Consider the following 25013-nt stretch of genomic DNA (forward strand, 5'->3'; position numbering starts at 1 on the left):
TGGAATGAGAGGAAAAGCCCCTCAGCCCACTAACATAGCTCAATGGGTTGCAAAAATGCAATAAAACCCCTCAACTTTCACTTTAATACACTGCACGAACTGGGCAGTTCGCGCAGGCAGGGACCGGTCTCCCCGAGCAGGGACCGGTTCCCGAACGTCGTCCCAGCGCAGCCAGAGCTGCTGCGCGCAGTGCAACCGGTCTCTCCTTGGGGGGGACCGGTCTCTGGGGGACCGGTCTCTCAGGCAGAGACCGGTTCCCGAGAGCTGATCTTCCAGGACTTAGCCGATTTTTCGGCTGTCTCATTCTGCACGCGTTCGGGGACCGGTCTCTCCCACCAGGGACCGGTCCCCGAGAGCTGAAAATCTGCAGTTTTGCAGAATTTGATTCTTTAGCTCTCGAAAATCTTCCACAACTCACCTTTAATTATTTTAACACCTTCGGACTTTCCGAAGTGTTCCATCCTCGCACTTTGGTCAATTTGACTAAAGTTCGACATTTATTTTCCGAATTTTCGGTATATTACATACAGTGTCTCACATGCCAACAAGTAAAGGCGGAACGTCGATTCCCGGCGGGAAAGTTGCAAAGTCTACCTATACCCGTTTGGAAGTAGGAAAATATCGCTATGGACGTTGTGACGGGTTTGCCTAGATCCCAAGGTGGACATGATGCGATTTGGGTAGTTGTGGACCGGTTGACAAAATTGGCACACTTTTTGCCAATCCACACTACTTGGTCGGGAGACAAGTTAGCTCAAGTTTATCTCGACGAGATTGTGAGACTTCATGGGGTTCCAGTATCTATTGTATCAGATCGGGACCCAAGGTTCACATCACATTTTTGGAAGAGTTTGCAAGAGGGTTTTTTATCCAACTAATCTCCTCAAACAATTTTTTTCTAAAAATAGGCCTCTGAAATTTGTATTTACAAAAATAGGCTCCAAACTGCCACGTGGGCAGTGAGGTGGTGGGAGGGGTTAAAAGCGGTGAACCATTTACCGCTTTCATGTGAAAGCGGTAAATGGTTCACCGCTTTCATGAGGATTTAATAATCCTATGAAGGCGGTGAACCATTCACCGCCTTCATTGTGTTTCCCCGCTGGGAAACTTATAAAAGCGGCAACTATTCACCGCCTTCATATGCCGTAAATAGTTTACCGCCTTCATATGCGGTGAACCGTTTACCGCATTTAAATGCGGTAAACGGTTTACCGCATTCAAGCAATACTTCCGCCCCCGACAGCAACTATGCAAAATTCCCACACGATACAAAAAAAGCAATGTTTTCAAGCATTTCAATTACAGAAATAAATACATAAAATCATCTACACCAACTTCAACCATACTTTAAACATACAAAATGACCTATACCAATATCAACACATTTTAATATGAATAAATTTAGATAATACTATAAAAATTTAATGTAGAAAGATTTGAAATACATTTGATATACACAAGAATCTCAAAAATAATAAAAAACATCAAGTCCCCTCCATCCCCCTCCTATGCTCTCGCCCTCGTCCCCTGCCACGTCCACGTCCGCGTCCACGACTGCGTCCTCGACTCCGTCCTCGAATATGTATGTCATGCTCCATCTCAGGCTGCACGGGCTCAATGACATGCATTTGATCAATATGCTCGATGGCGATGCCCTCGACAATTGGCTCCATCCTTTGCTCAACAGCTGATGGTAGTATCCCTTCCTGCGTCTCAATATGACCCTGTCGTCGTCGCCTATGTCGATATACAATATCATCGCAACGAACCTGCAATGTAGATGGACCGTCAGAAAGATGGATAGACGTGAATGAAATATCAAAATATAATACCTCTAACGTAGATGGAATATCAAATGGAGGGATGGATGCCGACGGAATATCAAACTGCACTTCCGATGTCGAAGGGACATCAGATGGATGAATTGGGGCGGATGTCGATGGAAAATCATATGCAGGCATCGAAGTGGAGGGAATATCACCGAAATCATATGCAGGCGCGGAGGTGGAGGGAATATCACCGAAATCATATGCAGGTGTGGAGGTGGAGGGAATATCACCGTAAGCACCAAAAGTCGGAGAAGAAACATCGAAAATGCCCTGTCTTCGGGCGTAATGGTCGGAAGGCTCTCTAACACAGTCTTTGAATCCACTCACATGTGCTAGAAGCATCCATCATGGGCTCCCGAGGATCATCCATCAAATGACCAATACTGTGCAACAGCATTGCCCGCATAGCTTACACATGTATAAACATACATGATTATTATAATGAATATTCTTATATTAAAATAACAATAAAATAAAATTAATGCTTACCAATCGTCTCTCGACATTCCCACGCAGCAGAAAAGTAAGTGGAGGTCGCTGTACAGGACGAGAAATCCACCTCCTGTGTATCCCCCAATACCCTGCATGTACACAAGATAGCTCGTATCGAAATCGGATCGATGAAACGCACTCTGATCCGCAATATGCTCCAGACGGATTTGCTCCAACGCTGAATATATGGAGCCATGAAATGCTGTCAGTCCTCGCGCTGATCTACCCTATGAGTGATTTCTCTGTATAGCTTCTACGGGCTTCGGTATATTGCTGCAAGCAATCCAAACTGACGCAGAACTCCTCATCAGCGTAAATGGTAATCGACATATATAGCGCATATCAAAGAAGTTCTCGAACGCCAGATTGCAGAGCCCTCAAGACAAAATGCAGGAAGACCGTTCAAAACATCCTCCGTATAGGGCATCCATGTAACCTGTACAATTGTATTAAAAAAAATGAATGTAAAATTTTAGAATGTATGTCCATGTATTTAATTTATGAAATCTATAACGTACTTGTGACTCCCTCTGCTGATCTAGCTCATCGCGATAAAACTCGATGTCAGTCGCTTTGACATTTCTACGAAATCGCAATCCTATGTTCCACCTGCAGAAGTGATTAATAGTATATTTTATTATTTTTTAATACATCAATACAATATCAATATTTATTATTTTATTATATTATATTTTAAACGCATAGCATACCGACAACCCAATGGACAATCATGCAGATCCGGCGGAGATCCAACTCGATCGGGACGTCCAATATGTATATGGTCCCATGCCCATATCTAAGAACAAAAAAAGTTAAATATAAAATTAGTAAAAGAAACTAAGTTATAAGTTATAAATTATAAGTTATTAGTAAAAAAAAATTGAGTTATAGTGATTTGACCTCTAGTAGTGTACCAAAGGCACAATACTTGGCCCTTCCCTTTATAGAGACATTCCCTAATGCCCGATAGAGATGGGCCAAGGTAGCTGCGCCCCAAGCTAGACCTCCGTAGAAGTCAAAATCCTCAAGTATCGGTAGCCACTTGAGGTGAATGCGATATCCAGTGGGGTTAGAAAACAAACTGCATCCAATTTGAAATAAAATGTATGCTCGTGCAGATGCTGTAACCACGGCCGCCGGAGCATCCAAAGGAATATGCCGAAAATGCTGAAACAACCACTCCAAGCGAATCTGGCCGGCGACCACATTGTCTGGCTGTATCCCAAGAAGGAGCTCACATGTATGTAACAAATCAAATGAAACACGTCCCGTAACAGGCTCCCCGAAGACTCGTAATCCAGCTAGAATGGCCACGTCACGTAGCGTAACTGTCATCTCTCCGTGACGTAGGTGGAACGTCTGCGTCTCGCGTCTCCATCGCTCTATCAACGCCCATCGCTCTATCAACGCCCCTAACAGAGCCTGATCAAGCTGTACTCATCTGAGGCGGGAGACGTAGAAAAAGTCAGCATGTCGTAAGTGCTCTATCACTCCCAGATGCTCGACTGTCCATGTATTTAGTTTACGGCCATGCTCCGTAAACTGAACTGGCGCGTACCTCTGTAAAATTTATTCACTTTTTAGAAAATTCCCTTTTTAAGTATTTAAATTAAAAAATTAAGTTGTACATGCATAACTTAACATACCTCTCCTCACATATAGCTCGACCGATGCCTAGCCTGATCTGATAGAACTGCTGGATCAACTGGCCCGGGATCTTCGTGATCGTCCATCTGCAAAATAAAGTATACAAATTAGTGATTATTAATTGAACGTTAAAAAATAAATCTAGAAATAAAAATACTGTAGATAGTCAAACATAAGTCATCAACCTAAAGCTCTACATCTACGGCCTTCATTTGTTCTATCTTGATTATTTGGACATGTAGTCCTATAATGTCCTTGTTGTTTACAAATAGTGCACATAGTTCTTCGCATTCCTTCTCTCTCTTCCATGGCATTTCGAATACGAGTTGATCTCGGACGGCCTTTCTTTCTCCTTATAGGTGGTGGTGCCAGCGGTGGTCCTTGAGGGCGTAGCCAGCTTCTTTTGTCTGGGACAGGGTGAAATTGCAGGAAGTAAGTACGACGGTAATTCTCACATGTATACCATTCAGAACACAGACTATAATAGTCAATGTTCATTTGACCATTACTGTATACAGCTAGAAGATGTGAGCATGGCAACCTAGTAAGCTCAAACTCATGGCATGAACAAGTCAAGCTTCTCCCGTCAAGAACCACCTCAAGAACCACCTCAAATTGTCCATTTCCGGTAGTAATTTGAAACTCGTTTACTCCGAAACGATCCACACGGTGTCCTCTTGCGATTATTATACAACTCTTAATTAACGCCTCCTGTTTTGGTGCCAATACTATAAAGTATGCCTCACCTTTATCACGGCGCTTAACAAAATAATTGTTCCCTTATAAAATGTAGCGGCCACAAATGCTGTGATAGGTAAACCACGTACACCTTTAAGCACTCCATTTAAACTCTCCGACCGATTTGTCGTCATTGTCCCAAAACGCCGTCCTCCATCAAATGCTCTCGCCCAATATTCCCTTTCCCCTTGGAGCTCGTGCACCCAAAGCCATGCCGCCGGATCCATTTCTTTCAACTGATCCTTATGGTTATAATATTCCTTTGCAGTTGCAGCACACCCTATGCCCGTATAAAATTTATTGAGCACATTTTCATTTTTGAAACCGGCTTTTTTCATATTAACCTTCATATGGCAGAGGCACCAACGGTGAGCATGTCCCTCGCTTCTCGAAAACTCCTCCGCAACAATCTCCTTTAACCTAGGAAAGCGGTCTGAAATTAAACAAATAGATCGATCACGTGTCACTAAAACCTTTAAATGTCGTAAAAACTAACGCCAACAAGCCGCATTTTCTCCCTCACAAATAGCAAATGCCAATGGGTATAACCCATTATTGGCATCTCACATCTCGGTGTTGGGCTTTACCACTAACCTAATAGAGTTTAAAATGTGATCTAAAAGCGTACATACCACAAAATATAGACAAAATATAGTGAAAGAACACAATAATTTACAGACAATCAATTCTATTTCAAAAACAATTACATTTTTTTCAAACATCTCACCACTAACCTAATGGAACAATGTGGATGCAATGCTGAGGAGAGAGGGCAGGGCAGAAGCAGTATAGTCGGCGCCGGCGACGGCAGCAGCGACGGCGACATCGGACGGGTCGAAGTGAGTGAGATAAAAAGGAATGAGGGAGCGTGCGGGAGACAGAGAGGAGAAGCTCGGGAGACAGGAATGTGGATGCAATGCTGAGGAGAGAGGGCAGGGCAGAAGCAGTACAGTCGGCGCCGGTGACGGCAGCAGCGACGGCGGCGTCGGACGGGTCAGAGTGAGTGAGATAAAGAGGAGTGAGGGAGCTTGCGGGAGACAGAGACGAGGAGCTTGGGAGACAGGAGCTCGGGAGACAGGAGTGAAAGAGAAAGGAAAGGGGATTCGGGCGGGCTATTAGGGTTTACCGCATTTAAATGCGGTGAACCGTTTACCGCATATAAAAGCGTAAACTATTTACCGCATTTAAAAGCGGTGAATTGTTCACCGCTTTTAAATGCGGTACACCATGTACCGCATTATCAATTTTTAATCCCGCTGCCGTAGGCCCACAAATGCGGTGAATGGTTCACCGCATAACGGAATGCGGTAAACCATTCACCGCATTTAACCCAGTCACCACCACCAAGCTAACCTGGCCTATTTGAGGACTATTTTTGCAATAAATGTTTTAGGAGGTCTATTTTTGCAAATAAAATTTTCAATAAGATTATTTATAAAAAAAATTATTATAATATTACTTATTATACCTGTAATAATGTCGCGAAGGAACAACATTCGGCCTTTCCTTTTAATGAAGCCGCTCCAAACGCCTGATAAAAATAGGCCAAAGCTGCTGCACCCCATGCTAACCCGCCACACTCATCAAAATCTTCTAAAAGTGACAGCCACTTCAGGTAAACTCTATATCCGGTGGAGTAATAAAACAGGCTACACCCAATCTGACATAACATGTAGACGCATGCTATGACTACAACTAATCTAGCAGGGCATCCAAATATATATGGTGAAAGTGCTGGTATAACCAATCTAGTCTAATCTGACCGGCTCTGATGTCATCCGGCATAGCTCCTAAAGCGTCTGACAAATATCCTCCCACAAGTACACTGCAGTCCCAGTCACAGGCTCTCTATCCACACGAAGACCATAAATAACCGCCACATTCTGAAGTGTAATCGTCATCTCACCGTGGCGGAAGTGAAAAGTCTGTGTCTCCCGTATCCATCTCTCGACCATAGCTTCTAATAAAGCTTGATCCAACTGCACGCGCCTAAATAGTGAAATATAGTAGAATCCAGCCTGTCGTAGAAGATCGAGCACCGCTGGATGATCACGTCCCCACTGGTTTAACTTGCGGCCATACTCTGTGAACTGAATAGCACAATACCCCTACAATGAAAAAAAAAAATAGTTAGACCAACATTTCTATTCATTAATATTATGATAACTTTCACTTAAAAATTTTGGCTCTCACCTCACTCCTGATAAATCCAGACCTGTGGAGATGCTGCTCTGTCAGGACGGACGAATCAACCGGTCCCGCGTCTTCTAGATCTGCCATCTGTAATTTTAAAGATTTTATAATTAGTAACATATTAGTGAAAAGCGCATTAAATATAGAAAGTTTCACAATTACTATTAAGTTAGGTAACAAGTCCTACGTCGACGTTCTTGTTGTGCTCTCTCTGTATTTTGTGGGCAGGTGTTTCTATAATGGCCTTCTTGTTTACAAATGCTACATTTTGTTCGTCGCCCTGCAGTTTCATCAATTATATTACGAATACGTGTTGATCGTGGCCGACCTTTCTTCTTTTGCACGGGAGGAGGTACAATTAGTGGGCGGCCCTGGGATCGTGGCCAATGTCGCCTATGTAAAACTGGATGGAAATGTGGTGCGTATGTCTGGCGATAACATTCAACAGTATACCAACGAAAATAAAAATTATGAAAGTCTATTCTTCTTCACAAAGTACTGCAAACTGCTAAAAGATGCAAGTAAGGTATTCCAATTAGCTGGAATTCGCCGCAATCACAATCCGCATCTAGTCCATTCAGGAAAACCTTGTAATTGAAATCTCCAGTTTAGACCTCAAACTCAATAGGCTCAAATCGATAGACAATGTGTCCCCGCCCCATCTCCATATTCATTGTAATCCGACTTTGTATTTTAGGAGCTAACGTGCTCGTCATGCTAGAACCATCTTCACGACGCTGCAAGAAATAACTATTAAGTTTGTAAATGTCCCCGCGACAAATGCCGTGATAGGCAAAGCACAAATTCCCTTAAGTACCCTATTTAAACTTTCTGATATATTGGTGGTCATCAATCCGAAGTGTCGTAATTCTTCGAGATCCTCCACCCACTCCAAGCATCCAGATCCAACGCAAGTAACTCTTTTTTAAGTTTATCATATTCTACCGATGTTGGAGCACTAGCAATAGTATAGAATTTGTCCAATAATGAATCATTTTTAAACACTTATTCACATTTGCGCCTTGTCATCCTTACGCCTGGTTCATTACCAACTTCGCGGTCACCAATTGGATTATCCGAAAAACCCACATCGATATTATTATGAAGCAGTCTTGCGTAATAGCCTTGCGAGTGATATTGTGTCTCTGACGGATATAAATCTTTCTCATTGTATACTGACACATATCTATAATGCTCAGATAATCCAATTAATCCCTCCGATGATTCATCATCTACTATATCGTGAGCTATATATTCATTCGCTCCCGTAGGGCATCGAATTGTGAATTTAAGACGAAATTCTTCTCTATTACAATTTACTAAATGATACTTTCTCGTCTCAAAATTAGTATATGTCGTGTATCAAAATTCTTCTCTATTACAATATACTAATTTTGAGACGAGAAAGTATCGTTTAGTAAATTGTAATAGAGAAGAATTTCGTCTTAAATTCACAATTCGATGCCCTACGAGAGCGAATGATTATATAGCTCACGATATAATAGATGATAAATCATTGGAGGGATTAATTGGATTAGTTTAATATTATGAATGTGTGTCGGTATACATCGAAAAAGATTTATATTCGTCAGAGACACAATATCAATCACAAGGCTATTACACAAGACTGCTTCATAATGATATCGATGTGGGTTTTTCGAATAATCCAATTGGTGACCCCGAAGTTGGTAATGAACCAGGCGTAAGGATGACACGACGCAAATATGAATAAGCGTTTTAAAAATGATTCGTTATTGGACAAATTCTATGTTATTGGTAGTGCTCCAACATCGGTAGAATATTATAAACTTAAAGAAGAGTTACTTGCGTTGGATCAGGATACTTCGAAGTAGGTGGACGATCTCGAAGAATACAAAGAGCATTGAGCGTGGGCATTTGATGGAGGACGACGCTTCGGATTGATGACCACCAATATGTCAGAAAATTTAAATGGGGTACTTAAGGGAATTCGTGCTCTTCTTATCACGGCATTTGTCGGAGAAAATTTTACAAACTTAATAGTTATTTCTTGCAACGTCATGAAGATGGTGAAAGTATGACGGGCATGTTAACTCCTAAAATACAAAGTCGGATTATAATGAATATGGAGATGGGGCGGGGACACATTGCCTATCGATTTGAGCCTGTTGAGTTTGAGGTCCAAACTGGAGATTCCAATTACAAGGTTTCCCTGAATGGACTAGATGCGGATTGTGATTGCGGCGAATTCCAGCTAACTAGAATACCTTGCTCGCATCTTTTAGCAATTTACAGTACTTCGCAAAAAAGAATAGACTTTCATAATTTTTATTTCCGTTGGCATACTATTGAATGTTATCACCAGACATACGCACCATATTTCCATCCAGTTTTAGATAGGCGACACTGGCCACTACCCCAAGGCCCACCAATTATACCGCTTCCCTTAAGAAAGAAGAAAGGTCGGCTACAATCAACACGTATTTATAATATAATGGACAAAACTGCAGGGTGACGAACAAAATGTTGCATTTGTAAACAAGAATGCCATTATAGAAACTCCTGTCTACAAAATACAGAGAGAGCACAACTTGAACGTCGACGTAGGACTTGTTACCTAACTTAATAGTAATTGTGAAACTTTCCATATTTAATGCGCTTTCCACTAATATGTTATTAATTATAAAATCTTTAAAATTACAAATGGCAGATCTAGAGGACGCGGGACCGATTGATTCGTCCATCCTGACAGAGCAGCATCTCCATAGGTCTGAATTTATCAAGAATGAGGTGAGAACCAAAAATTTTAAGTGAAAGTTATCATAATATTAATAAATAGAAATATTGATCTAACTATTTTTTTTCAGTATAGGGGTATCGTGCTGCTCAGTTCACAGAGCATGACCGCAAGTTAAACTAGTGGGGACGTGATCATCCAACGATGCTCGATCTTCTACAACAAGCTGGATTCTACTATATTTCACGACTTAGGCGCGTGCAGTTGGATCAAGCTTTATTAAGAGCTATGGTCAAGAGATGGAGACGGGAGACACAGACTTTTCACCTCCGCAACAGTGAGATGACGATTACACTTCAGAATGTGGCGGTTATTTCTAATCTTCGTGTGGATAGAGAGCCTGTGACTGGGACTGAAGTGTACCCATGAGAGGATATATGTCAGGCGCTTTAGAAGCTGTGCCGAATGACATCAGAGCAGGTTAGATTAGACTAGATTGGTTATACCAACACTTCCATCATATACATTTGGATGCCCCTGCTGGATTAGTTGTAGCCATAGCACGCGCCTACATGTTATATCAGATTGGGTGTAGCGTGTTTTCGAACCACATCCGATATAGAGTTCACCTGAAGTGGTTGTCACTTTCGGAGGATTTTGATCAGTGTGGCGGGTTAGCATGGGGTGCAGCAGCTTTGACCTATCTTTATCGGGCGTTGGGAGCGGCTTCATTAAAAGGAAAGGCCGAATGTTATTGCTTCGCGACATTATTACAGGTATAATAAGTAATATTATAATTGTTATATAAAACTTCTCCTGTTTAATTTATTGTAATTTATTTATAGATTTAGACGTGGAACCATATTCATATCGAGCAACCTACTGGCGTTGGAGCTATTGTCGATATAGCAAATTGCCCTTTGGGTTGCCGGTATGACATATAAATTTGATACATATTACATTTCTTTATATATTTGCAACTAACACGTATACTTTTCAAATTTTAGATGGGCGAACGCTGACGGGTTACGATTTGGAGCTAATGTTAGGACCACAGATATTGAGTTTTATCTAGATGAGTTAGATCGGCAGAGAGAGTCCCAGGTACGTATTAATGCAACCATCTTTTTCAATATTATAAAAACGTATTAATGTATTCAGCTGACTATCGGCTTGTTCACAGATTATATGGAGGCCGTACACAGATACTATTATAGCCGCGCTACCGGCATTTTATGTACAAGGCAGTGAGGTCTGGCGGTCGAGGACCCACTAGTTTCTTTTCATATTGTTGAGATGCATGTACTGGATAGAGTCTTACGACAGTTTGGTCTTCTCCAACATATACCCATTAACTTGGAGACCATCTATCGTGTCACTTCTCAGGGGCGGCTAGATAAAGATTGGGCAATCTTTCATACTGCACACATCGAGAGATGGGGACAGAGATTACAGCACATTTTTTGACCAGCTGCCGATTGCCGGTGATGACCTGATACAAGCGGCCTCCATTTATATGAAGTGGTATTGGCAAATAACGAGAAGATAGATTTCTCGTCCAGTACAGCGTCCATCATTGACTTACCAGCCTCGTAAGCAGATCGAGAGAGCTTTGGTACAATCACTCATATATTAATTATTATTTTAATCTTATATTTGATATAGATTGAAAAAAAGTGAGTTTTTATCTTTAATGCAGGTGGACGCATTACGACAAACTCACTACAACATCAGACAGCTAGTTGATGATCTGCCTGCGATCCATACGATGCTAGAGCCTTTGACGGCCATCTGTGCCCATATTGAGTCAGTACTGGAGCATGTTCCTGCCATACATTGTCACGGATATAGAGGGTCGAGATTTTAGTCATGCCTCGATATCAGGTCATCAAATGCGACAGTCACCGTCTCCTATTGGATCATATTTGACATCGAGCCAACGGGTGTCACGATCTACATCTCCTACTGACGCTGGAGTTATGCCCGCCACCCCTTTGACATTTTCTATTTTGACGTTGGACTTGCTTCCGTCACCAGTCTCTCGAGCGTACTTTAGATCTGTCGATTCTCGTCGTCATGGCGCGTCATCATCACAGCCCCGCCCAGCATCTACACCGGCCACTGTCGAGGGTGATCGACCTGAGCCAGAGGAGACTCAGGCGATTCCGGAGCATCCTGAAGGCATCATTATCGCAAATCTCGATCAGATGGCCGGTATCGAGCCACTTAATGACGTACCTCCTACTGAGCTCGATGTTGATCGTAGCCGTAGACGTGGATGTGGGTGTAATACACTGAACTTTTGCAAATTGCGGAGTTCGAGTGTGGGGATTGGAATGTGGATCAATTCTACGTATTCTAAATGACTTGGACAAGTTTTTGAACATGTTAGAGAGTGATTGGAGGGGTAAAAGCAAGAAATGCACTGAACTGGCGAAATTCAGCCTTTTTTGCAGGCTGTACCAGTACAGCCATCAGCTTGTACCGGTACAGCACTGGTAGATACGTGGCAGCAAGGGTATTTCTATAATTTCACACTTGATACCTATCTACTTGACCCCAGCTCGACCAGGAATGCTCAGTGGAGGATGTTAGAGCTCTAGAGCTTGTTCTTCCACCTTCTCCGCTCTCTCTCTCTAGGATCTTCCACTCTCAACAAGGATTCGACGATTTCGCTCGTTTTCGTCGCATCACGCATTCTTCGTTGGTGGCGAGCGTTGCAGAGCCTACGTGGACGTGTGGGGGAGTGTTTTGGAAGAATTTTCGCAGCCCTGGACCAGTGAGGTGCTGGTTGGAAGCTTGAGAAGGTAAACGACTCTATTTTTTCGTTATCGGCACTCTATTAGTTGATTTGAGTATTGATTTCAGGTTTTTGCTTCCAACTGCGTTAAACTAAGATTTCAGCAATTAAAGATGAATTAATTAGCTGTGAATTAATCTCCTTAGACCCGGGATAAGCTTCTTTGAAGGTTAATAGCGATACTTAGTTCATTATGAAGCTAGTTGGTGCTATATGACGGTTAAGTGAATAACTAATGCAGGTTGGAAATTGTTCTCTTCGCAGCAGGTTGTTGAACCAAATTAAGCTTAATTGGTGACTTTGGAGACTGATTTAGAAGGTGTTCTAACCAAGGGTAAGCAGGAATTTCAGCTAGAAATGTAATGTCGCAAGAATTCGATTATAATAGCTTATACTCGACTATATTGATGCCGTTTCGATGTTGTTCGCAGCGAGAGTGCGATCGAGCCTTGGATCATTTTAGTTGACTTGGGAGAGCTCTTGGAGACTCTTCTTGAGGTATTACATTGGCCAAAACAGGGAATTAAGCTTCCATCTTGTATTAATTGAGAATTTTGCCGAACTTAGAATCGAAGTGATCGCTTCGGTGCGACTTTCGTGTTTCGTTTTCAGCAAGATTGGGGCCTAGTGGAGCTGAGTTTTGGGACTTCTTACAATTGGATTGCGCTTAGTAATAGGTGGGTTTGACCTAACCAGAGCAAGTGGAGCTCCCCTATGTTCTATATGTACTATAGAATTGATACAGTTGTATGCTTTTGTGTGATTGATATAGAACTTAAGACGAGTCACTATATTATAGTGTTGATATATAATTGCATTGAAATCTCTATGAAGTAGAGAACACTCATGCATATAATATACATGTTTAATTTAGTTGAGTGATTAATGGACAAGTTATCATGTTTCGAGAAAACCATGACATCCTTATGACACTTTCTTGACTCTAAAGTAGAGAATGATGACGTGCTTATGGTTATGTTTATAGTGCCATGATAGTGAAAAGCTCCTAATGCCATATGTAATCTTGCATGTTTATTAATCTAGTGGATACTAGCTGCTAGCAATACTTGTTATAGTGAGATTCCGATCAAAGGATCGACAGTAAGAACAATGCAAGTTGGAAAGTGATGATCGAGACATATTGAGCTTTAGATTTGCTTACTGCCATTGTGCTCATTCGCACACGCTTGTGAGGATCGCTCCCTACAAGCAGGCACTCCGGAGTTGGCCTACGCGACAGTTGCTCGCCCGTGCGGGATTGGGTGCCGAAGTGGATTGCCGTGGGGAGTGTATACTACCACGGGGCCATTAGGCGCGGCGCAAGCTGGACTACCTTGGGTAGGTCACTGTGAATGGAAGGAAAGTGCTAAAAAATATTGGACAGCAATGAATAATCACCAGTCATAGTGTACAGTTTCTACTTACACATTCATATTTATGTTCATACTTACAGTAGCTGCTATATTTTTATTGTTCAATTCATTACTGTAGAAAGCTATTACATGCTTATTAATTATTTAGCATTGGAAAGGTATCATGCAAATTACATGCTCTTTACTTGTTAGCATCATACATATATCATACAATTATTGCTTTTACTCACCTTTAGTACATCATAAGCCTAGTGGTGTAATTCGCCGAGGCTGGCGGCTTACCCACTGAGAACTATTGTTAATAGTTCTCACGCTCTTTTTGGTGGTTGTTTTTAAAGAGCTATCTGCAGGAGGGGCTACGGATCGTGGCAAGGGAGTCGCGTCTAACTAGACATTGCTAGGAGCATGCTAGTCTATCACCTTGCTACTCGGACTACGGCCAAGGATGATGTCCCTATGTATAGAGAGACTACCGTGGGATCTACTTTTATACTCTATGATGTATATTTACCATTTGGACCAGATACTTTCGTTGCGACACTTCTCCTTTTTGCTGAGATTTTGGATTGTATACTCTTTGTTCTTTTACTGATAGTATATCGACTTGTACATTGCTCTGATATCAGGATAAGACTTTCTTTGTTTTACTTCCTATCTACTTGCTTTCTTCGTAGACGCCTTATATACTGCAGGTGTATGGCGGGTCTGTGCACGTCCCGGATATGCTTCCGCTGGTACCCGGGCGTGACAGATTATAGTGGTATCAGAGCCTAGGGTTGAGTCTTAGTAAACCTAGCAAATCTTAGGCTGGTTGGACTATAAGAATAGGCTCATGAGAGACGGGGTTTAGTCGAGGTTATTGTTAGCGAAAGTACTTTGATTAGGTACTTATAAACTCCGACTAGTAGGAGTTTGATCGGGATGTGCAATTACTAACTTTGCAGAGGGTCACGTTGGCAGCCGACAACGTGACATCGAAAATTAGTATGCGTTACATCTCATTACTTTCGCTAATTAGCTGATTTATATCTGAAGTAAAGGTTCAATAGTATAAATTTTATTAATCTATATTCGTTTTGTGCTGCAGCTCAAGATGCCTTTGACTCGTTCGAGAGCCGCCGGGGCGGCTGAGGTGTCGGATGCGGAGGAAGTAGGGACCTCCGTTACTTCTGGAGCTAGTGAGATCCATGAGTTACAGGATCAGCTTGCGATGTTGACGGATTTGGTTACTCAGCAGGCTGCGGCAGCACGACAGCAGATAGACGCTGCGCGTCAACAGGAGGACAGGATGAAAAGGTTAGAGGATCTGTTACTCCGGCAGACAACCGATAGAGAGATTCCAGATTCTGTACCTACAGCACCAGAGAGGGGCACGACTGCGAGAGCACCGTCACCGGTACCCGATACACCCCTAGTAGCCCCGAGGGTAGAGCCCCGACTGCAGACAGTAGCACCAGCACCTGTACCTGTAGCGGCATCAGGGACAGTATTACCTGAGATGGTGGGGGTTGAAGAGCGAGAGCGGATGATGGAGCGACTGAATTAATTCCGTCGCTGCAACCCTCGTATCTTTGACGGGGAAAAAGCAGATCACTGGGTGGTCGAGAAATGGTTAATGCACATGGAGAAGCTATTCTATGATACATTCGTCGAGGAGCGATATCGAGTTTGGTTTGCGACGCACCACCTTGACGGCGAGGCTTACAGGTGGTGGGTGGACATTCGTGAGGATCCCCGTACTGATTTGTCCGCTATTACGTGGAACAGGTTCAAGGAATTGTTGTTGACGACCTATTTTTCTCAGAGTGTGAAGAGGCAGATGGAAAGGAATTTGAGAAACTTGAGGCAGGGGAACAGGACAGTGGCAGAGTATGAGCGAGAGTTCTCCCGATTACTGCACTGCGTTCCTTTTGTGGTTCAAGATGATGAGGACAAGGCTCGCATATTTGAGGTGGGTTTGCGACCTGCGATTTTCAGATTGGTCCAGGCATCAAACCTCTCTACTTACAGGGATGTAGTGAACCGGGCCTTGATTGTTGAGAAGGGGGCAGAAATCATGAAGGAAAGGGATATTGTGGATCGAGGAAAAGAAAAAAGACCAGCAGTTGAGAGCAGTGGTCAGCAATCCTTCAGAAAGCCACCAAAGTATCCGAGGGGGCAGTCAGGTCAGTTGAGGGGTTGAGATTCTGCAGCACCCCGTGGAGCACCCGAGCGTCATCGACCGCCGCGTTGTGTTATCTGTGGTGGGCCTCACGTGCCGCCACAGTGTCCACAGCGTGGGGGCAGGTGCTTTCTCTGCGGCCAGGAGAGCCACTTTCGTTCAGAGTGCCCGAGAGGTTCTTTGCCTGCACCCTCGTCAGCTTCTGCACCTGCATCTTCAGCTCCGAACCAGGGGACCCCGACAGCACCCTATCAGTCTAGGCGACCACCAGGACAGCGGCAGTCGGAGAGTTCGCAGCAGGGTTCGAGTGGGCGGATGTATGCCGCCCAGACTGAGGGCGCCGCAGCAGCACAGGAGGTCGTAGCAGGTATTATTTTGATTCATGATGTTCGTGTTCGTGCATTATTTGATACTGGTGCATCACATTTCTTTATTAATCGGCTGTTTACCGAGTTGCATAGCATACAGTTAGTACCTACCCTGCATCCGGGACGAGTGATCGTGCCCGACCATACAATGGATATTTGTGAGTATTGCCCTCGCTGCCCAGTTAGGGTAGGCGACTGGATTATACCAGTAGATTTACTAGCACTACACAAACTATGTGAGTTTGATGTAGTATTGGGTATGGATTGGTTGACTCAGTATTATGCCACTATTGATTGCACGAACAGAACAGTAATCTTTAGAGAACCGGGTCAGCAAGAGTTTGTTTATAAGGAGTGTCAGAATTCATTGTTCGCAATGACCATTAGCTCGTCGCGAGCACGACAGTTGATCCGGAGGGGTTGTGTAGCCTATTTGGCTAGCATTTCTGTGAGTAACGGAGAAGCCGTCAAGATTGATGATATCCCTGTTGTGCGAGAATTCGGGGATGTGTTTCCAGCTGAGTTGCCGGGCATGCCACCTGATAGGGAAGTTGAGTTTGTGATTGATCTTGTTCCTGGGAGTACCCCTATTTCTAAAGCGCCCTATAGGATGGCACCCGCTGAATTAAAAGAGCTGAAGGCACAGTTACAAGATCTGTTAAATAAAGGATTTATTCGGCCGAGTGTATCGCCCTGGGGAGCACCGGTATTATTTGTCAAGAAAAAGGATGGATCTCTTCGATTGTGCGTGGATTATCGAGAAATCAACAAAGTCACAATCAAGAATAAATATCCATTGCCCAGAATTGATGATTTATTCGATCAGCTGCAAGGCTCGAAAGTGTATTCAAAGATTAACTTACAATCTGGATATCATCAGCTTAAGATCAAGCCTGAAGAAGTCTCTAAAACCGCCTTTAGGACACGGTATGGGCATTATGAATTTACAGTAATGCCATTTGGATTAACAAATGCCCCAGCAGTCTTTATGGATTTAATGAACCGTGTCTTTAAACCCTATCTGGACAGGTTTGTGGTCGTGTTCATCGATGATATCTTGATCTATTCTCGAAGCGATGAGGAGCATGAAAGCCATCTAAGAGTGGTGTTGCAAGTACTTCAAGCAGAGAAACTGTTTGCAAAATTAAAAAAATGCGAATTTTGGCTTCGAGAAGTAGCGTTTCTGGGACACGTTATTTTAGAGGCTGGGATTGCTGTAGATCCAAAGAAGATTGAAGCGATTAAAGATTGGCCCAGGCCAACCAGCGTGACAGAGATTCGAAGTTTCCTTGGTTTGGCGGGATACTACCGAAGATTTATTGAAGGATTTGCGAAGATGTCTACTCCTCTTACTCGACTCACACATAAAGGAGCTAAATTTCTGTGGAATGAAGCCTGTGAAAGAAGCTTTCAGGAACTGAAAGAATGGTTAACTACTGCCCCGATCTTAGCACTGCATGTTACTGGAATGGATTATGTGATTTACAGCGATGCGTCGCTGAATAGATTAGGGTGCGTTCTAATGCAGAATGGCAAAGTAATTGCTTATGCCTCTCGCCAATTGAAAGATTATGAAAAGAACTACCCTACACATGATCTTGAGTTAGCAGCTGTGGTATTTGCTTTAAAGCTTTGACGCCACTACCTCGACGGCGAGCGTTGCGAAGTTTACACAGATCATAAAAGCTTAAAGTATCTGTTTACTCGGAAGGAATTAAACTTGAGACAACGTAGATGGTTGGAGTTGCTCAAGGATTATGATTTGACCATCCTCTATCATCCTGGAAAAGCTAATGTCGTAGCAGATGCTTTAAGTCGAAAATCGACGAAAAATTTGGCGATGTCGATAACTATGCAACCACTGTTGGTAAAGGAAATGAAGCAGTTGAATTTGGAAGTTGTAGCTCCTGACACGCCTTGGAGATTTATGTCATTAGTGATGCAACCTACCCTGATCGATCGAATTAAAGAAAAGCAAGCTCAAGATGAATCCCCGCAAAAGATTCGAGCAAAGATCACTGTTGATCCAATTGGCGATTTTCGAGTGAATGATCAGGGATTGCTAAAATTCGGTGATAGAATCTGTGTGCCTGCCGATCCAGATATTAAAGAGGAGATTTTAAAGGAAGCACATCGGGCACCGTATACTTTACACCCTGAGAGTACAAAAATGTATAAAGATTTGAAGTTAACTTACTGGTGGCCTGGAATGAAAAAGGAAGTTGCAGACTTCGTGGCTAAGTGCTTAACTTGTCAGCAGGTTAAAGCTGAACATCGACTTCCTGCGGAAAAACTCCAGAGCTTACCCATACCAGTGTGGAAGTGGGAGAGGATCACTATGTATTTCATTGTTGGATTACCTCGCTCATAAGCAGGTAACGATGCCATTTGGGTAATTGTGGATAGATTGACCAAATCTGCCCACTTTATCCAAATCCATACAGTTTGGCCGGGGGAGAGACTCGCACAAGTGTATCTTGATGAAATTGTGCGATTACACGGAGTACCTGCTTCTATTGTTTCAGATCGAGACACCCGATTCGTTTCACATTTCTGGAAGAGTTTACAGGAGGCCATGGGAACTCGATTGGATTTTAGTACTGCTTTCCACCCCCAGAGTGATGGGCAGTCCGAGCGTACCATCCAGACCCTTGAGGATATGTTGCGAGCTTGTGTAACGGATTACCAAGGCAGTTGGCCACAGTTCTAGCCTATGGCTGAATTTGCTTATAACAACAGTTATCAAGTAAGTATCCAGATGGCACCGTTTGAAGCCCTTTATGGTAGAAAGTGCAGATCACCACTTCATTGGAGTGAAGTGAGTAAGAGATTGATTTTGGGTCCAAATGTATTACAAGAGGCCGAAGCTAAAGTTCGACTTGCACGAGAACGCCTACTGACAGCGCAAAGTCGACAAAAGAGTTATGCGGATAAGCGTCGGCGAGAATTGGAATTTCAAATTGGCGATCATGTATTCCTAAAGGTTTCACCGACGAAAGGAGTTAAAAGATTTGGCATTCGAGGAAAGCTGAGTCCTCGATATATCGGACCCTACAAGGTGTTGGAGCGGATCGGCCCCATAGCATATCAGCTTGCTTTGCCGCCGAGCATGTCGGGAGTGCATAATGTATTTCATGTATCTACGCTTCGAAAATATGTTTTTGATCCAACTCACATATTGGAGAGTACTCCAGTGGATTTACAAGAAGATTTGAGCTTTGAGGAGCATCCAGTGAGGATACTAGCTCGAGAAGTAAAACGGCTACGAAATCGCGATATACCCTACGTGAAGATACTTTGGAGCAATCGCGATGAACGGGAAGCCAGTTGGGAATTGGAGCGTGCAATACAAAAGCACTACCCTTATCTTTTCTCGACAGAATCTTAAAGTAAGTATTTACAAGTTTCGCGGACGAAACTTCTTCTTAGGAGGGGTGAACGTAATACACTGAACTTTTGTAAATTGCGGAGTTCGAATGTGGGGATTGGAATGTGGATCAATAATACGTATTCTAAATGACTTGGACAAATTTTTGAACAAATTAGAGAGTGATTGGAGGGGTAAAAGCAAGAAATGCACTGAACTGGCGAAATTCAGCCTTTTCTGCAGGCTGTACCGGTACAGCCATCAGCTTGTACCGGTACAGCACTGGCAGATACGTGGCAGCAAGGGTATTTCTGTAATTTCACACTTAATACCTATCCACTTGACCCCAGCTCGACCAGGAATGCTCAGTGGAGGATGCTAGAGCTCTGGAGCTTGTTCTTCCACCTTCTCCACTCTCTCTCTCTAGGATCTTCCTCTCTCTACAAGGATTCGACGATTTCGCTCGTTTTCGTCGCATCACGCATTCTTCGTTGGTGGCGAGCGTTGCAGAGCCTACGTGGACGTGTGGGGGAGTGTTTTGGAAGAATTTTCGCAGCCCTGGACCAGTGAGGTGCTGGTTGGAAGCTTGAGAAGGTAAACGACTCTATTTTTTCGTTATCGGCACTCTATTAGTCGATTTGAGTATTGATTTCAGGTTTTTGCTTCCAACTGCGTTAAACTAAGATTTCAGCAATTAAAGATGAATTAATTAGCTGTGAATTAATCTCCTTAGACCCGGGATAAGCTTCTTTGAAGGTTAATAGCGATACTTAGTTCATTATGAAGCTAGTTGGTGCTATATGACGGTTAAGTGAATAACTAATGCAGGTTAGAAATTGTTCTCTTCGCAGCAGGTTGTTGAACCAAATTAAGCTTAATTGGTGACTTTGGAGACTGATTTAGAAGGTGTTCTAACCAAGGGTAAGCAGGAATTTCAGCTAGAAATGTAATGTCGCAAGAATTCGATTATAATAGCTTATACTCGACTATATTGATGCCGTTTCGATGTTGTTCGCAGCGAGAGTGCGATCGAGCCTTGGATCATTTTAGTTGACTTGGGAGAGCTCTTGGAGACTCTTCTTGAGGTATTACATTGGCCAAAACAGGGAATTAAGCTTCCATCTTGTATTAATTGAGAATTTTGCCGAACTTAGAATCGAAGTGATCGCTTCGGTGCGACTTTCGTGTTTCGTTTTCAGCAAGATTGGGGCCTAGTGGAGCTGAGTTTTGGGACTTCTTACAATTGGATTGCGCTTAGTAATAGGTGGGTTTGACCTAACCAGAGCAAGTGGAGCTCCCCTATGTTCTATATGTACTATAGAATTGATACAGTTGTATGCTTTTGTGTGATTGATATAGAACTTAAGACGAGTCACTATATTATAGTGTTGATATATAATTGCATTGAAATCTCTATAAAGTAGAGAACACTCATGCATATAAGTCTTCATATACATGTTTAATTTAGTTGAGTGATTAATGGACAAGTTATCATGTTTCGAGAAAACCATGACATCCTTATGACACTTTCTTGACTCTAAAGTAGAGAATGATGACGTGCTTATGGTTATGTTTATAGTGCCATGATAGTGAACAGCTCCTAATGCCATATGTAATCTTGCATGTTTATTAATCTAGTGGATACTAGCTGTTAGCAATACTTGTTATAGTGAGATTCCGATCAAAGGATCGACAGTAAGAACAATGCAAGTTGGAAAGTGATGATCGAGACATATTGAGCTTTAGATTTGCTTGCTGCCATGTGCTCATTCGCACATGCTTGTGAGGGTCGCTCCCTACAAGCCGACACTCCGGAGTTGGCCTACGCGACAGTTGCTCGCCCGTGCGGGATTGTGTGCCGAAGTGGATTGCCGTGGGGAGTGTATACTACCACGGGGCCATTAGGCGCGGCGCAAGCGGGACTACCTTGGGTAGGTCCCTGTGAATGAAAGGAAAGTGCTAAAGGACATTGGACAGTAATGAATGATCACCAGTCATAGTGTACAGTTTCTACTTACACATTCATATTTATGTTCATACTTACAGTAGCTGCTATATTTTTATTGTTCAATTCATTACTGTAGAAAGCTATTACATGCTTATTAATTGTTTAGCATTGGAAAGGTATCATGCAAATTACATGCTCTTTACTTGTTAGCATCATACATATATCATACAATTATTGCTTTTACTCACCTTTAGTACATCATAAGCCTAGTGGTGTAATTCGCCGAGGCTGGCGGCTTACCCACTGGGAACTATTGTTAATAGTTCTCACGCTCTTTTTGGTGGTTGTTTTTACAGAGCTATCTGCAGGAGAGGCTAGGGATCGTGGCAAGGGAGTCGCGTCTAGCTAGACATTGCTAGGAGCATGCTAGTCTATCACCTTGCTACTCGGACTACGGCCAAGGGTGATATCCCTATGTATAGAGAGACTACCGTGGAATCTACTTTTATACTCTACGATGTATATTTACCATTTGGACGAGATACTTTCGTTGCGACACTTCTCCTTTTTGCTGAGATTTTGGATTGTATACTCTTTGTTCTTTTACTGATAGTATATCGACTTGTACATTGCTCTGATATCAGGATAAGACTTTCTTTGTTTTACTTCCTATCTACTTGCTTTCTTCGTAGACGCCTTATATACTGCAGGTGTATGGCGGGTCTGTGCACATACCGGATATGCTTCCGCTGGTACCCGGGCGTGACAGTGGGCGTGCACGAGAACGTAGACAAGGACGTCGAGGGAGAGGAAGATCGAGAGACTGACATTTATATAATTTAGATCAAACACATTGTATAATATTATATATCTCTTTATTTAGTTTATATTTGTATATCTTTTTGTGTTTTTGTTTATATTCCTATGCTACTGGTTGTATCTTATTGTTCTACTTGTCTTGTTGTGTTTTTTCTTAAAATTTTTGTTCTCGTGAAATTTCTTTCTTCAAACTTGTACAAATTATTGTTAAAAACTAGCTAAAAAAAAGGGATCTGGTGTGTTTGCACTAAAAACAGTGAACAGTTCACCGCCTTCATAAAGATTGTGAACCATTCACCGCCTTCACAATATATATTACAAAGGCGGTGAATCGTTTACCTCCTTACTGAAGACGGTGAACGATTCACCGTCTTCAGAAGAAAATTCTGACGTGGTACCTACGTGGCGAAAAGAGGGTTACTTTTTCAAATAAAAATTTGATAAGATCATTTGCCAAATTGCAAATTTTTGAAGGATCATTTTATAAAAGTCCTTATAAATTATCTACGGGAGCTAGAGGCAATCATACACAGACTTGTCTCATTATCTTACCATAGTACAGAAAAGTAATTCTGGTACTTTATGGCGTCTTGATCATAGGTGGCCAGCAAATAGGATTTCTCGATTTGGTTGCATTTTTTGGTCATTTAGATCTTCTATTCGTGGATTCGCACACTGTCGGCCGGTAGTGAGCATTAATGATTGAAGGCCATACATTGATAGCGATGACCATAGATGCAAATAATGGCATATATCCTTTAGCATTTACAATTTGCGAAATAGAGAATAATGGGAGTTGATGTTGGCTTTTGCATAAATTGCATCAATATGTTATACACAATCGAGAAGTTTGATTTATATCTGATCGATTTAGTGGATTGAAGGAGATAGTGGCTGAGATATATCCTCCACGACAAGGTCACGCACACCGGTGGTGTCTTCGACACATGAAAGCAAATATGAATAAATATTTGAAAAATAATTTTTTATTAGACAAATTCTATACTATCGGAAGTGCTTTAACTCCCTCCAACACCGCCGGCCACCCCTCCCCTCCCAACCCCAACCCCAACCCCAACCCCAACTCTCCCAACAAACAAATAACAGAGGAAATGGATTTTTAATAGTAAGGAATCTACCTGCACATGCGAGGTATCTGGTCAGCGAGGTTGACGTTGAGGATGAGGGCGAGGGCGAGGGTGAGGGCACATGGCGACGACGCACGTCGACAACGATCAGCACACAGTGGGAAGAAAGAGAAAGAGTACTGCAAAGCACAATGTGGGCCACACAGGAACGGCGTCGTGGCCGACGAAGCACAGCGAGGACGAGAGCGACGCTGCACGGCTTTGGCGGCGGCGGCGGCAACGACCGGCAAACGTTGAGAGAGAGAGAACGATGAGAGAGATAGAGAGAGAGAGAGAGTTGCGAGGAAGAATAAGTCGGGGGCATACCTAATGGAAGCAGTGAACGATTCACCATCTTCATGAAGCAGTGAATCGTTCACCTCATTAATAAAACGGTGAACCGTGAATCGTTCACCATCTTATGATGGTTTCTCCACACTTACAAGTTGACGAGTTGGTGGGCAGAGGTGAGTTAGTACTAAAGGCGGTGAATGGTTCACCGCCTTTAAAAGACTATGAACTATTCACCACCTTAGTAAATTATATACAAACCGTCTTTACAAAAAAAGCCTGACGTGACTCCTACGTGCGAAAAGATGGTTTGTTTGCCAAATTTAGTTTTCGTAGGGTTATTTCCTCAATTACAATATTTTGTAGGATTGTTTTGACAAAAAAGTCCATTTTTCACAGCAACCTGCGAAAGTGCACTTGAAGATCCAGTTAACACATTCTGGAGCAATATCATAGGTAGAAGGGTGCAGGCCAATGCTCCAGGTTGCAGTGGTGGGACCTAATACGCCAATAACATCTCAATTTATGGTGATTAATACTTTGGCCTTTCAGTAATCATAAGGACAAAATTATATTTAAAAAAAGGAAAAAAGAAAAATCACCTGAAGAGGAACAGCAGCAACAAAACCAAATGCATTCTTGTTGAATTGTGTCATGAAGCCATCTAGCACAATCTGTAAATTGTTCTCAAACTATATGATGTAAAATATTTGGTCATCGTGTCGCACAAGCTGCGCATTTATCTGTAGACCTTGACGGGTTGAGGAAGGCAGTGTTACTGGTAAAGGTGACCTAAAAGAAAAGAAAAGGAAACTACGTAAAAAATAGAAGATTGGAATGCGGGGGTGAGTATTAAAATCCACCTACTGCCAAAAGTGCGAAACAGAAAAAGGTCTAATCAGAGAGTGATATTTACATATATACACTCCTGCAAAGTCTGCACCTTCATATATAATCTTCAAAAACTTAATTTCTTACATACATACTTAATTTGTTACATACATAGGCTTGTACGTGCAAAAATATCCTTCGAGGAAAAAAATAAATCTAAACTAAAACCAATTTCGCCACATGAATTGGATCAGCTCCCAACTTAAATAAACAGTTTTTGTTAAGAAACTGTACATTCAAAAGTTCAAAGCGT

General features: G+C 42.6%; 1 protein-coding gene and 1 long non-coding RNA gene across 2 annotated transcripts; both read right to left on the reverse strand.

Moving 5' to 3' along the window:
- Window positions 1–2628: 2628 nt before the first annotated feature.
- Window positions 2629–24656, reverse strand: LOC109704114 (serine/threonine-protein phosphatase 7 long form homolog). The gene is made up of 4 exons (XM_020224846.1): window positions 24472–24656; window positions 3032–3117; window positions 2840–2930; window positions 2629–2757 (listed from the first exon to the last, which is right to left on the reverse strand). The coding sequence occupies exons 1-4, from the start codon at window positions 24523–24525 to the stop codon at window positions 2629–2631; spliced, it is 360 nt and encodes a 119-aa protein (XP_020080435.1). The 5' UTR covers window positions 24526–24656.
- On the reverse strand, window positions 3681–4219 carry LOC109704115. The gene is made up of 3 exons (XR_002214174.1): window positions 4154–4219; window positions 3968–4054; window positions 3681–3881 (listed from the first exon to the last, which is right to left on the reverse strand). It is a non-coding gene; the product is annotated as an uncharacterized LOC109704115 (long non-coding RNA).
- Window positions 24657–25013: the final 357 nt, after the last annotated feature.

The sequence above is a fragment of the Ananas comosus genome, unplaced genomic scaffold (genome assembly GCF_001540865.1).
Source record: "Ananas comosus cultivar F153 unplaced genomic scaffold, ASM154086v1, whole genome shotgun sequence".
Taxonomy (NCBI): Eukaryota; Viridiplantae; Streptophyta; class Magnoliopsida; order Poales; family Bromeliaceae; genus Ananas; species Ananas comosus.